The sequence below is a fragment of the Bombina bombina genome, chromosome 6, assembly GCF_027579735.1.
Source record: "Bombina bombina isolate aBomBom1 chromosome 6, aBomBom1.pri, whole genome shotgun sequence".
NCBI classification, from domain to species: Eukaryota; Metazoa; Chordata; class Amphibia; order Anura; family Bombinatoridae; genus Bombina; species Bombina bombina.
In genome coordinates, this window is record NC_069504.1 from 529,741,929 (window position 1) to 529,757,748 (window position 15,820).

The window sequence follows — 15,820 nt, forward strand, 5'->3', positions numbered from 1 at the left end:
TAATCACAGAGGTAAAAAGTATATTTATATAACAGTGTTGGTTATGCAAAACTGGGGAATGGGTAATAAAGGGATTATCTTTCTTTTTAAACAACAAAAATTCTGGTGTTGACTGTCCCTTTAATTTTATTCATTACGTTTTCCAACAGGTCCCATCTGGGCCGCTGCATTCTGTTGATGTTTAATTGTTATCTTGGAAAGTTATTTCTTCTGTTCGCGGAGTTTGCAAACTTTCGGCTCTGCAGTGTGATTCTCTTTTTTCTTTCGGATAAGGTGTTCCTTCGTAATAAGCTGAAATTCTTCCTAGGGTAGTATTGGATTGCCAAATATTAGGCAGGAAATTGTTTCCTTCTTTTTTTCCTAATCCTCCTTCTTGTTGTTGGTTTGTTTTTTTTTACTAAGGATTTTTGGCTTCTTTGGCCCTGTTTCATTGTTTTCCCTGTTAAGATTCTCTTACTGGGCTTTCAAAAATGAGGCTTCTGTGGAACAGTTTTGCAAGGCAACAACATGGTCCTCTTTGCATACATTTTCCAAATTCTACGAATTTGATACTTTTGCCTAGGCTGAGGCCTCTTTTGGGAGAAAGGTTCTTCAAGCGGTGGTTCCTTCTGTTTAGGTCCTCCTGCCTTGCCCTCCCTCCCTGTTCATTCCGTGTACTCTAGCTTGGGTATTGGTTCCCACTAGTAATTGGAATGACATTGTGGACTCTCCGTGTCATAGGAAAGAAAAGAAAATGCTTATGCTTCATACCTCCCAACAATTCAAAAGAGGGACCCCCCCCCCCGGCAAAAAAAATTAAATGTGGTGGGCGGGGCTTAAAAATCATAAGATTAAAGTAATATAAATAAAATTCTAAATAATGTCATATATTTTAATACACTTAGGCAGCAAATCAAACACAAGCTCAAACCACTGGTATGGCTATGTGAGCCATGCATTTAATTAGCCTTTGCAAAGACATTGCTAAATATTATATTATTAATTGGACATTTAATAATAAATTCTTTAAAACTGCTCTCTGCATTCCCCATTAATATTCTAGATTCTGGCCTTTAAAGTTAGCAAAAATGCACAGTAGCACACTACATAGCATACACTTATACATGCAGATACACACACACACTACATAGCATACACTTATACATGCAGATACACACACACTACATAGCATACACTTACACATGCAGATACAAACACACTACATAGCATACACTTACACATGCAGATACACACACACACTACATAGCATACACTTATACATGCAGATACACACACACTACATAGCATACACTTACACATGCAGATACACACACACTACATAGCATACACTTACACATGCAGATACACACACACACACACTACATAGCATACACTTATACATGCAGATACACACACACTACATAGCATACACTTATACATGCAGATACACACACACTACATAGTATACACTTATATATGCAGATACACATACATTACATAGTGTGGCTTGAATAAACTTTTTATACAGTGCTGCTGCAGTTTTGACTTTTTTGAAACACATTACATAGCATACACTTATACATGCAGCATACACTTATACATGCAGATACACACAGTATTATCACCAGGGGTTAGACATCATCACTACCAGAGGTAGGTTAGAGAGGTCACCATTACCCGTGGTCAGAGTGTATACAGCCTTCTTACTCCTGCTTAACCCACACACCATTCCTTTTCTACAGGGAATCTAACAAGTATCTAACCCTGTGAGAGCAAAGCCAGCTGCTTCTGAGTATGGGTCCAATAGAATTTAAAAAAAAAATAAAAAATTTTTTTTTAAATGCATGCTAGCAATCCGGGACAGGGGGACAGACCCCTAAAATCAGGACTGTCCCACGAAAATCGGGACAGTTGGGGGGTATGATGCTTACCTGATACATTTATTTATTTCCGGACATGGAGAGTCCACGACCCCGCCCTCTTTTTCATTATAATTTGGCAGGTTTTTTTGAGTAAACCTCAGGCACCTTTTCACCCTTGTGTTTCTTTTTTCTCTTGTCAAGTGTATCCAGTCCACGGATCATCCATTACTTGTGGGATATTCTCCTTCCCAACAGGAAGTTGCAAGAGGATCACCCACAGCAGAGCTGCAATATAGCTCCTCCCCTCACTGCCATATCCAGTCATTCTCTTGCAACTCTCAACTAAGATGGAGGTCGTAAGAGGACTGTGGTGTTTTATACTTAGTTTATTTCTTCAATCAAAAGTTTGTTATTTTTAAATGGTACCGGAGTTTACTGTTTATCTCAGGCAGTATTTAGAAGAAGAATCTGCCTGCGTTTTCTATGATCTTAGCAGAAGTAACTAAGATCCTTTGCTGTTCTTACATATTCTGAGGAGTGAGGTAACTTCAGAGGGGGAATAGCGTGCAGGTTTTCCTGTAATAAGGTATGTGCAGTTAAAATATTTTTCTAGGGATGGAATTTGCTAGAAAATGCTGCTGATACCGAAGTAATGTAAGTAAAGCCTTAAATGCATTGATAGCGACTGGTATCAGTCTTATTAATAGAGATACATACTCTTATAAAAGTGTATTTTAAAACGTTTGCTGGCATGTTTAATCATTTTTTACATATGTTTGGTGATGAAACTTATTGGGGCCTAGTTTTTTCCACATGGCTGGCTTAAATTTTGCCTAGAAACAGTTCCCTGAGGCTTCCCACTGTTGTAATATGAGTGGGAGGGGCCTATTTTGGCGTTTTTTTTTGCACAGCAAAAATTACAGACACAGACATCCAGCTTCTTCCTGCATGATCCAGGACTTCTCTGAAGTCCTCAAAAGGCTTCAAAAGTCGTATTGAGGGAGGTAAAAAGCCACAGTAGAGCTGTGGCAGTTGTTGTGACTGTTTAAAAAACGTTTTTGTCATTTGTTATTCCGTTTTTGGTATTAAGGGGTTAATCATCCATTTGCAAGTGGGTGCAATGCTCTGCTAACTTATTACATACACTGTAAAAATTTTGTTATTGTAACTGCATTTTTTCACTGTTATTTAAAAATTTGGGAAAATGTGTGTTTCTTAAAGGCGCAGTAACGTTTTTTATATTGCTTGTAAACTTGTTTTAAAGTGTTTTACAAGCTTGCTAGTCTCATTGGTAGTCTGTTTAAACATGTCTGACACAGAGGAACCTACTTGTTCATTATGTTTGAAAGCCATGGTGGAGCCCCATAGGAGAATGTGTACTAAATGTATTGATTTCACCTTAAACAGTAAAGATCAGTCTTTATCTATAAAAGAATTATCACCAGAGGGTTCTGTCGAGGGGGAAGTTATGCCGGCTAACTCTCCCCACGTGTCAGACCCTTCGCCTCCCGCTCAGGGGACGCACGCTAATATGGCGCCAATTACATCAGGGACGCCCATAGCGATTACCTTGCAGGACATGGCTACAATCATGAATAATACCCTGTCAGAGGTATTATCTAGATTGCCTGAATTAAGAGGCAAGCGCGATTGCTCTGAGGTTAGGAGAGATACAGAGCGCGCAAATGCTGTTAGAGCCATGTCTGATACTGCGTCATAGTATGCAGAACATGAGGACGGAGAGCTTCAGTCTGTGGGTGACATCTCTGACTCGGGGAAACCTGATTCAGAGATTTCTAATTTTAAATTTAAGCTTGAGAACCTCCGTGTATTGCTTGGCGAGGTATTAGCTGCTCTGAATGACTGTAACACAGTTGCAATTCCAGAGAAATTGTGTAGGCTGGATAGATACTATGCGGTGTCGGTGTGTACTGACGTTTTTCCTATACCTAAAAGGCTTACAGAAATTATTAGCAAGGAGTGGGATAGACCCGGTGTGCCCTTTTCCCCACCTCCTATATTTAGAAAAATGTTTCCAATAGACGCCACTACACGGGACTTATGGCAGACGGTCCCTAAGATGGAGGGAGCAGTTTCTACTTTAGCAAAGCGTACCACTATCCCGGTTGAGGACAGTTGTGCTTTTTCAGATCCAATGGATAAAAAATTGGAGGGTTACCTTAAGAAAATGTTTATTCAACAAGGTTTTATTTTACAGCCCCTTGCATGCATTGCGCCTGTCACTGCTGCTGCGGCATTCTGGTTTGAGGCCCTGGAAGAGGCCATCCAGATAGCTCCATTGAATGAAATTATTGACAAGCTTAGAACGCTTAAGCTAGCTAACTCATTTGTTTCTGATGCCATTGTTCATTTGACTAAACTAACGGCTAAGAATTCCGGATTCGCCATCCAGGCGCGTAGGGCGCTATGGCTTAAATCCTGGTCAGCTGACGTGACTTCAAAGTCTAAATTACTCAACATTCCTTTCAAGGGGCAGGCCTTATTCGGGCCTGGGTTGAAGGAAATTATTGCTGACATTACTGGAGGCAAGGGTCATACCCTTCCTCAGGACAGGGCCAAATCAAAGGCCAAACAGTCTAATTTTCGTGCCTTTCGAAATTTCAAGGCAGGAGCAGCATAAACTTCCTCCGCTTCAAAACAAGAGGGAACTGTTGCTCATTCCAGACAGGCCTGGAAACCTAACCAGTCCTGGAACAAGGGCAAGCAGGCCAGAAAGCCTGCTGCTGCCCCCAAGACAGCATGAAGGAACGGCCCCCTATCCGGAAACGGATCTAGTGGGGGGCAGACTTTCTCTCTTCGCCCAGGCGTGGGCAAGAGATGTTCAGGATCCCTGGGCATTGGAGATCATATCTCAGGGATATCTTCTGGACTTCAAAGCTTCTCCTCCACAAGGGAGATTTCATCTTTCAAGGTTATCAGCAAACCAGATAAAGAAAGAGGCATTCCTAAGCTGTGTGCAAGACCTCCTAGTAATGGGAGTGATCCATCCAGTTCCGCGGACTGAACAAGGACAGGAATTTTTTTCAAATCTGTTTGTGGTTCCCAAGAAAGAGGGAACCTTCAGACCAATCTTGGATCTAAAGATCTTAAACAAATTCCTCAGAGTTCCATCATTCAAAATGGAAACTATTCGGACCATCCTACCCATGATCCAAGAGGGTCAGTACATGACCACAGTGGACTTAAAGGATGCCTACCTTCACATACCGATTCACAAAGATCATCATCGGTTCCTAAGGTTTGGCTTTCTAGACAGGCATTACCAATTTGTAGCTCTTCCCTTCGGGTTGGCCACTGCCCCGAGAATTTTTACAAAGGTTCTGGGCTCACTTCTGGCGGTTCTAAGACCGCGAGGCATAGTGGTGGCTCCGTATCTAGACGACATCCTGATACAGGCGTCAAGCTTTCAAATTGCCAAGTCTCATACAGAGATAGTTCTGGCATTTCTGAGGTCGCATGGGTGGAAGGTGAACGTGGAAATGAGTTCTCTATCACCACTCACAAGAGTCTCCTTCCTAGGGACTCTTATAGATTCTGTAGAGATGAAAATTTACCTGACGGAGTCCAGGTTATCAAAACTTCTAAATGCTTGCCGTGTCCTTCATTCCATTCCACGCCCGTCAGTGGCTCAGTGCATGGAAGTAATCGGCTTAATGGTAGCGGCAATGGACATAGTGCCATTTGCGCGCCTGCATCTCAGACCGCTGCAATTATGCATGCTAAGTCAGTGGAATGGGGATTACTCAAATTTGTCCCCTCTACTAAATCTGGATCAAGAGACCAGAGATTCTCTTCTCTGGTGGCTTTCTCGGGTCCATCTGTCCAAGGGTATGACCTTTCGCAGGCCAGATTGGACGATTGTAACAACAGATGCCAGCCTTCTAGGTTGGGGCGCAGTCTGGAACTCCCTGAAGGCTCAGGGATCGTGGACTCAGGAGGAGAAACTCCTCCCAATAAATATTCTGGAGTTAAGAGCAATATTCAAGGCTCTTCTAGCTTGGCCTCAGTTAGCAACACTGAGGTTCATCAGTTTTCAGTCGGACAACATCACGACTGTGGCTTACATCAACCATCAAGGGGGAACCAGGAGTTCCCTAGCGATGTTAGAAGTCTCAAAGATAATTCGCTGGGCAGAGTCTCACTCTTGCCACCTGTCAGCGATCCACATCCCAGGCGTAGAGAACTGGGAGGCGGAATTTCTAAGTCGTCAGACTTTTCATCCGGGGGAGTGGGAACTCCATCCGGAGGTGTTTGCTCAACTGGTCCATCGTTGGGGCAAACCAGAACTGGATCTCATGGTGTATCGCCAGAACGCCAAGCTTCCTTGTTACGGATCCAGGTCCAGGGATCCGGGAGCAACGCTGATAGATGCTCTAGCAGCTCCTTGGTTCTTCAACCTGGCCTATGTGTTTCCACCGTTTCCTCTGCTCCCTCGACTGATTGCCAAAATCAAACAGGAGAGAGCATCGGTGATTCTGATAGCGCCTGCGTGGCCACGCAGGACCTGGTATGCAGACCTAGTGGACATGTCATCTCTTCCACCATGGACTCTGCCTCTGAAGCAGGACCTTCTAATACAAGGTCCTTTCAATCATCCAAATCTAATTTCTCTGAGACTGACTGCATGGAGATTGAACGCTTGATTCTATCAAGGCGTGGCTTCTCCGAGTCAGTCATTGATACCTTAATACAGGCTCGGAAACCTGTCACCAGGAAAATCTACCATAAGATATGGCGTAAATATCTTTATTGGTGTGAATCCAAGAGTTACTCATGGAGTAAGGTTAGGATTCCTAGGATATTGTCCTTTCTCCAAGAGGGTTTGGACAAAGGCTTATCAGCTAGTTCTTTAAAAGGACAGATCTCTGCTCTGTCTATTCTTTTGCACAAGCGTCTGGCAGAAGTTCCAGACGTCCAGGCATTTTGTCAGGCTTTGGTTAGGATTAAGCCTGTGTTTAAAACTGTTGCTCCCCCGTGGAGCTTAAACTTGGTTCTTAAAGTTCTTCAGGGAGTTCCGTTTGAACCCCTTCATTCCATTGATATTAAACTTTTATCTTGGAAAATTCTGTTTTTGATGGCTATTTCCTCGGCTCGAAGAGTCTCTGAGTTATCTGCCTTACATTGTGATTCTCCTTATCTGATTTTTCATTCAGACAAGGTAGTTCTGCGTACCAAACCTGGGTTTTTACCTAAGGTGGTTTCTAACAGGAATATCAATCAAGAGATTGTTGTTCCATCATTGTGTCCTAATCCTTCTTCAAAGAAGGAACGTCTTTTGCATAATCTGGACGTAGTCCGTGCCTTGAAGTTTTACTTACAGGCTACTAAAGATTTTCGTCAAACATCTGCCCTGTTTGTCATTTACTCTGAACAGAGGAGAGGTCAAAAAGCTTCGGCAACCTCTCTCTCCTTTTGGCTTCGGAGCATAAGACGCTTAGCCTATGAGACTGCTGGACAGCAGCCCCCTGAAAGGATTACAGCTCATTCTACTAGAGCTGTGGCTTCCACCTGGGCCTTTAAAAATGAGGCCTCTGTTGAACAGATTTGCAAGGCTGCAACTTGGTCTTCGCTTCACACCTTTTCAAAATTTTACAAATTTGACACTTTTGCTTCTTCGGAGGCTGTTTTTGGGAGAAAGGTTCTACAGGCAGTGGTTCCTTCCGTTTAAGTTCCTGCCTTGTCCCTCCCATCATCCGTGTACTTTAGCTTTGGTATTGGTATCCCACAAGTAATGTATGATCCGTGGACTGGATACACTTAACAAGATAAAACATAATTTATGCTTACCTGATAAATTTATTTCTCTTGTAGTGTATCCAGTCCACGGCCCGCCCTGTCCTTTTAAGGCAGGTCTAAATTTTAATTAAGCTACAGTCACCACTGCACCCTATGGTTTCTCCTTTCTCGTCTTGTTTCGGTTGAATGACTGGATATGGCAGTGAGGGGAGGAGCTATATAGCAGCTCTGCTGTGGGTGATCCTCTTGCAACTTCCTGTTGGGAAGGAGAATATCCCACAAGTAATGGATGATCCGTGGACTGGATACACTACAAGAGAAATAAATTTATCAGGTAAGCATAAATTATGTTTTTTTTTTCCTTCGGCTGAATGACTGGGGATTATGGGTAAGGGAAGTTACACTTAACAGATTTGCTGGGGTGCTCTTTTCCTCCTCCTGCTGGCAAGGAGTTGAATATCCCACTAGTAATTGTATTGACATTGTGGACTCTCCATGTCCGGAAAGAAAGACATTTATCAATTTAGCATGACTTTTGTTATTACACATTTCCCAGTTTTGCACAACCAACAATGTTATATAAATATACTTTCTGCCTCTATGATTACCTGTATCTTAGCCCCTGCAAGACTTCCCCTTATGTAATGCTTCTTACAAACTTGCATTTTAGCCAATTAGTTCTGGTTGTTGTATAACCATTATTATTCTCCACAGGAGTGAGCACAATTTTATCTACACGGCACACATGAACTAGCACTGTCTGGCTGTTATGCAAGATTAAAAAAGCTAATAAAAAGTACTGAGATAAGGGACAGCCTTCAAGGACATAGAAACATGCAAACTTGAAGGCTATAAAGTATATTAATATAACAATGTTGGTTATGCAAAGCTGGGGAATGGATAGTAAAGGTGTTATCTATCTTTGTAAACAGTTAAAAAGACAAGTAGACTGACCCTTTAACCTTTGTCTTTTACCATTGGTAGTATATTTGTATGATACAAAAACATATCTGCTATTATATTAATATCCACCACTCTAGTATAATTGAGATATCTGAATCTTAAATGATAAAAATAAAAAAAAAATAAAAAAAATAATTTTCAAATTTGTTATGTGCATATATATTGCACAATAAGTATGTCTGCTCCCCAATATTAATTTTAATCATTACATATTGTTATGTAAAATTCTGTGTGCTATAAATCAGCTACCCTGCTAGAACACAATTTTTCATGTACTGTCTTGGGCAAATGCATCTCCTATAAAAAGACTATGGGGCCGATTTATCATCAGTCTGTCCGACATGATTCACTCAGCGTATCATGTCTCACAGACATCGATGAATGCTGACAGTGTATCATTGCACAAGCTGTTCTTGTGAACTGCTTGTGCAATGCCGCCCCCTGCAGATTCGCGGCCAATCGGCCGCTAGCAGGGGGTGTCAATCAGCCCGATCATATAGGATCGTGTGGATTAATGTCCGCAGCCTCAGAGCAGGCGGACAAGTTATGGAGCAGCGGTCTTTAGACCGCTGCTTCATAACTGCTATTTCCGGCGAGCCTGAAGGTTCGCACGGAAAAAGGGGCATCAAGCTCTATTTGGCCCCTATGTCTTTTTAAAAAAGATTTCAGATGTTTCAAAATGGCCTTATGTTTAATAGGGTATTAATCCATCCCCACCCAAACATTCCAGGATACCATACAAAAATTAATCATAATATATACGATGTGCAAGAAAATAAATAAAAATGAATTGCTATATAACCTACTTTCAGAGCAACATTTAATTATCTTACCTCCTTTCCTTTTATCTTTATGCTTTGCAAGGAACAGTTCAGCCTCTTCTACAGATTTGAACCTAAGAGAACCTAAAAACCAAGCCCCATAGAAAGTCCAGCCACGTACCCTGTGTGTAGGTACTCCAATTCAAGACCATTGCACATAGCTTAGGAAGGTCCAACCACTCATTGTTCCCTTGCAAGCATTACTCAGGTCCGTTCGGCACCATGTCCACCACACGACATGATTCAGATAGAACATACAATTTTAAACAACTTTCCAATTTACTTCTGTTATCTAATTTGCTTCATTCTCTTGGTATTCTTTGTTGAAATGCTAACCTAGGTAGGTTCAGATGCAGCAATGCACTACTGGGAGCTAGCTGCTGATTGGTGACTGCAGATATATGCCTTCTTATCATTGGCGCATCTGATGAGTTCAGATATTTCCCCGTAGTACATTGTTGCTTCTTCCACGAAGTATGCCAAGAGAATTAAGCAAATGTGATAATAAAAGTAGATTGGAAAGATATTTAAAATTGTATACCCTATCTAAATCATAAAAAAAATGTTCCATGTCCCTTTAAAACTGTTTACTGTACAATGAAAAATGTACTGTTTACCTTTCAATAATATGTTAATTGTTTTAATTTATCTTTTTATGTTTCAGATCTTTGCCTTTTTGGTGTGCATGGGGATAATTCTAGCTATAGGAAATTCAATATGGGAACACCAAATTGGAAGCTTATTTAGAATTTATCTGCATTGGAACGAAGTTGTGAACAGTTCTATCTTCTCAGGATTCCTTACCTTTTGGTCATACATCATCATACTGAATACTGTTGTACCTATCTCCTTATATGTGAGGTAAGCGTAAACATTACAATTTCATTTAAATGTACTCTTTTAGGCAGATTTCATATAGACATAAATCATTTCCAGGTTATTTTCTTACCTATGGAAAGTAATAACTTTAAAGAAGCATTGAGATAATTCCTGTTTAATGTGTAACTTTCTTTCCACCTATTAAATATATTACTGCAATTGTAAGTACATGTTCCATTTTTACATGATTAAAATGTGAACTTACCTCATCTAGATGGGTGATCAGAAGAATCTTGCATCGGAGGCAAAATCTTGGCGAGATCTCTGTCCATGTTATTATGACTATGACCATGCCCTTAAAGGGCCATAATAGTCTAAACATTACATGCTCTAATTTGTTACGACTATCGACCCTGCAATTTTTTTTCTTTAACCCCTGCAAAGGCGTTAACCGCACAGTAGAAGTGCCACTTAGGAGCCGCAGAGCACTGCTGGTCCCAAGCGGAAACCGACTCTGATCCAATCAGCAGCGCTAGTTGCACATCTGAGTCGTCTGACTAGTACTGCTGATTTGATCAGTGGCGGGTTCCGTTCAGGACTAGCAGTGCTCCGCAGGTTTCAAGCAGCAGAGTCGATAGTCATAAATATACATGCTCTAATGAATTATGGCCCTTTAAGCTTAATAATAGTAATAATAATGCAAAAATTGCAATAAAAACACAATATAATACAGGTGGCCCTCGTTTTACAACGGTTCAATTTACACCCTTTCAGAATAACAACCTTTTTTCCAGTCATGTGTCTGCTATTGAAAAGCATTGAGAAGCAGTGCATTTATTAAAATAGCCAGTAGGTGGAGCTGTCCGCTTGTGTTGCAGCAAAGCCAAGCAAGCTGAAATTAATCAGTTTAACCAAATCTGAGCTATTGAGCAGATTTCAAAGGAACAAGATCTTCCTGTCTATAAATCAGTCCAGATTGGAATGCATAGAAAGAACTGTTTGCAGAAAAATTCAAGTGAAGTCTGTGTTGTGTGATTATTTTATTAGGTTTATAATGCTGTTTAGCAAATGTTTTTGTTCATTTAATTTAGTTTAATTATATATTCTGTGTTGTGTGATTATTTTATTAGGTTTATAATGCTGTTTAGCATTTAAAGTCTTCATTTCAAAGCTTTAAACATAATGTATTAGGTGTTACTTATGACAATTTTGAGAGGGGCCTGGAACCTAATTCCCTCACTTCCCTTTGACTTACATTATAAACTGGGTTTCAATTTACAACGGTTTCGATTTACAACCATTCCTTCTGGAACCTAACCCCGGTGTAAACTGAGGGCTACCTGTACTTTAACAGCTGAAATCAATGTAATGCATTAAAGTAAATGTGTCACTTTTATGCCGTTTAACATTTTTGAGCCAGCCAGAATGTTTCTGAGTAAAGGTATGTAGGCACATATATGCATTTTGTATGTTAATATATAGAAGACAGAGATATTAAAAATGCGTATAACCCTGTGGTTTTTTAAACTAGGGTTTTGGGACACTCTGGAATGTCCGAGAATTTATGCTCAGGGTGTCGCACATAATTAGAGTTGGGATAAAAATAAAAAATACCAAATATCACATGGAAATGTTCTTTCTAAATTTCGTATTTTAATCTTGCATGGTATTTATTGACACTGTTTCGCCAATGATATCTGTGTTATACTTCCTGATTCATATTATTTTAAAATTTTATATAATATAACATGAATGCAGTCTGTGTGGTTTTCAAAGCAAATAACTTAATTATTTCAGAGATTTCATTTGAATCGCAAACATGCATCAGGGGTGTCCCAAAGCAAAGAGAAGTTTGGGAATCACATGTCTAATCTTTAATTAGAATATGTTTTTTTGTAGGAATTCTCATTGAAATATATCCACAATTTTGTTTCCTTTTTTGCTTCATTCAGCAGTTGAGAGGTAAGCAGAGGTGGACAGCAGTGTCACTGCTGCACTTATCGACCCAGGCTTACCATACCTCATGTTTAATATACAATAGCTTTGACCCTCTATCCTTCTGCAGTTCACCCATGCTTCTTTTTGCTATCTTTCCCATTGTGTATACAGTTTTTCCAAAATGTCTTTTTGTAGTGTATCAGGCTTGATTTTATGAAAAAGATATTTGCACTCTTAATCTTAATGCAACTAATAGCAGTTGTAAAACGTTCTATTTTGCTGTTTGGATGTTTAATATGCAAAATTTTATGCACAAACCGAATGTTAAAACATTTTTGGAAGATTTTTTTATAGATGCACAAAAATCATCCCTCCGTGTCACATTTACTAGGTGTGTGACATGGATGGAGAGTTCAGTTCACATCTCACAAACACTTGCACGGTTTCTGTAAGTAAAACTGAATGGCTAATGATGGCTTGTAAGAAATTAATGGCTAGATTACGAGTTTTGCGGTATGAGTGAAAAAGCAGCGTAATGGCTCTTTTTCACTACCGCTGGTTTTACGAGTCTTGCAGGTATATTTGTACCGCACACTTTTTTGGCCGGAACGCAACGTAACTTCCGCAGCTTTCAAAAAGTCATTTTTCAATTTGACTTCCACAGCGCCGGTATTACGAGTTTGCCTGTCCTGCCAAAAAGTGAGCGGTACAGCCAATACTGTCAAGATCCGTACCGTAAACTGAAAGTCAATAGTTATGGCTTTTATGTTGCAAAGCCGTAACATAAAACTCATAACTAAAGTGCTAAAAAGTACACTAACACCCATAAACTACCTATTAACCCCTAAACCGAGGCCCTCCCGCATAGCAAACACTAAAATAAAATTATTAACCCCTAATCTGCCGCTCCGGACATCGCCGCCACTATAATAAACATATTAACCCCTAACCAGCCGCACTCCCGCATCGTAAACACTAGTTTAATATTATTAACCCCTAATCTGCTGTCCCTAACATCGCCGCCACTATACTAAAGTTATTCACCCCTAAACCTAAGTCTAACCCTAACACCCACTAACTTTAATATAATTAAAATAAATCTAAATAAAAATTACTATAATTAACTAAATAATTCCTATTTAAAACTAAATACTTACCTATAAAATAAACCCTAAGCTAGCTACAATATAACTAATAGTTACATTGTAGCTAGCTTAGGTTTTATTTTTATTTCACAGGTAAATGTGTATTTATTTTAACTAGGTAGACTAGTTAGTAAATAGTTATTAACTATTTACTAACTACCTAGCTAAAATAAATACAAATTTACCTGTAAAATAAAACATAACCTGAGTTACACTAACACCTAACACTACACTACAATTAAATAAATTACATTAATTAAATACTTGACCTGATCTTTAGCTATCGATGCACTCTCTCAAACTTCTCAAACTCCCCTTTTCCTCTTTCTGACCACCATCTCCTTACCTGCAACATATCATCCCTTCCTACAACTCTCCCACCTTCTACTCCTCACACCAAACTTCACAGAAGCATTAGGTCTTTAGATCAGCAACAACTTGCTAATTCCCTTCAACCGCTCCTCTCATCCTTCTCCTCCTTTTCCTGCCCTGAACAATCTATCCACCACTATAATTCCACCCTTATATCCGTCCTTGACAATCTCGCCCCTCTTACCACTGCTAGGAAATCACACACTCATCCCCAGCCCTGGCATACTCCTCTGACACGGTACCTACGCAGATGTTCCCGTACTGCTGAACGGCATTGGAGGAAATCACGGAGTTCAGCTGATTTTCTTCATTACAAATTCATCTTGAACTCCTACTACTCTGCCCTTAATCTCCACAAGCAACACTTCTTCTCTACTCTTATCTCTAATCTTTCTTCAAACCCAAAACGTCTGTTCTCCACTTTCAATACTCTCCTCCGCCCTCCTCCACTTCCTCATAAAACTTCTCTGTCAGCTCAAGACTTTGCCAGTCACTTCATTAACAAAATTGATTCCATCAGACATGAAATCAGTTCTCAACACAATTCCATTCTCTCCCCCCCTCAAATACTCTCACTCAACCACAACCCTCATAACCTGAAACTTAGTTCATTCTCCCCTGTTACTGAGGACGAAGTTTCAGCACTTATACTGCGCTCTCACCTCACTACCTGTCCCCTTGACCCTATCCCCTCACATCTGCTCCCCTCTCTCTCTGCTACCCTTACCCCTATACTAACACACATTTTCAACCTCTCCCTCAGCACTGGTACATTTCCCTCATCAATGAAACATGCACTGGTCACACCTATCCTCAAAAAACCTTCCCTTGATCCTACCTCCCCATCCAACTACCGCCCAATTTCTCTCCTCCCTCTTGCTTCAAAGCTTCTCGAAAAACTAGTATATGCACGCCTATCCCATTTCCTTACGTTAAACTCCCTTCTTGACCCGCTGCAATCTGGTTTTCGTCCCTATCACTCCACAGAGACAGCTATTGTTAAGGTCACCAACGACCTACTTACAGCTAAATCAAAAGGCCACTTCTCTCTGCTTATCCTCCTTGATCTGTCCTCAGCCTTTGACACTGTCAACCACCCTCTTTTGCTCCAAACCCTCCAATCCTTCGGCATCTGTGACACAGCCCTTTCGTGGCTCTCTTCCTACCTGTCAAACCGTACCTTCAGTGTAGCCTTCTCTGGGGCCTCCTCTGCCCCGTCACCACTTTCTGACGGAGTACCGCAAGGCTCTGTCCTCGGTCCCCTTCTCTTCTCAATCTATACGTCATCACTAGGTTCCCTAATTAAGTCCCACGGTTTCCAATATCATTTGTATGCCGATGACACCCAAATCTACTTCTCTGCACCAGAACTATCTCCTTCCTTGCTAACCCGTGTCACTAACTGTCTTTCTCACATCTCTTCCTGGATGTCCTCTCACTACCTCAAGCTAAATCTCTCCAAAACTGAGCTCCTCATTTTCCCCCCTTCTTCCAAAATCTCCACCCCTAATATCTCTATAACTGTCGACAACTCCATCATTACCCCTACCTCGCATGCCCGATGTCTCGGGGTCACATTTGACTCAGATCTTTCCTTCACTCCTCACATTCAGTCCTTGGCTACAGCCTGCCGCTTCCACCTTAAAAACATCTCTAAAATTAGACACTTCCTTACACAAGACACAACTAAGATTTTAATCCACTCTCTCATTCTTTCCCGCCTTGATTACTGCAACTCTGTCCTCTCTGGTCTCCCCACCTGCCGTCTAGCTCCTTTACAGTCCATAATGAATGCCTCTGCCAGACTCATCTTCCTTACACGTCGCTCTTCATCTGCTGCGCCTCTCTGCCAATCCCTTCACTGGCTTCCTCTTGCCTCTAGGATCAAACACAAAACTCTCACTCTTACATATAAAGCCCTCAACTGCACTGCTCCCCCCTACATCTCAGACCTTGTCTCCAGATACTCTCCCTCCCGTCCCCTTCGCTCTGCTCATGACCTCCTACTCTCCTCCTCTCTTGTCACCTCATCACACTCCCGTTTACAGGACTTCTCCAGACTGGCTCCCATCTTGTGGAACTCTCTGCCTCGCTCCACAAGACTCTCTTCTAGTTTTAAAAGCTTCAAGTGCTCCCTAAAGACTCTACTGTTCAGGGATGCATA

The 15,820-nt window shown here is 41.0% G+C and overlaps 1 protein-coding gene across 1 annotated transcript in view; it reads left to right on the forward strand.

The window, feature by feature from the left end:
- The window catches only part of ATP8B4 (ATPase phospholipid transporting 8B4 (putative)), a 932,005-nt gene that overhangs the window by 637,929 nt on the left and 278,256 nt on the right, over positions 1-15,820 (forward strand). Inside the window, 1 exon segment of the mRNA XM_053717452.1 lies at positions 10,047-10,243. Coding sequence (XP_053573427.1) covers positions 10,047-10,243 — 197 coding nt within the window.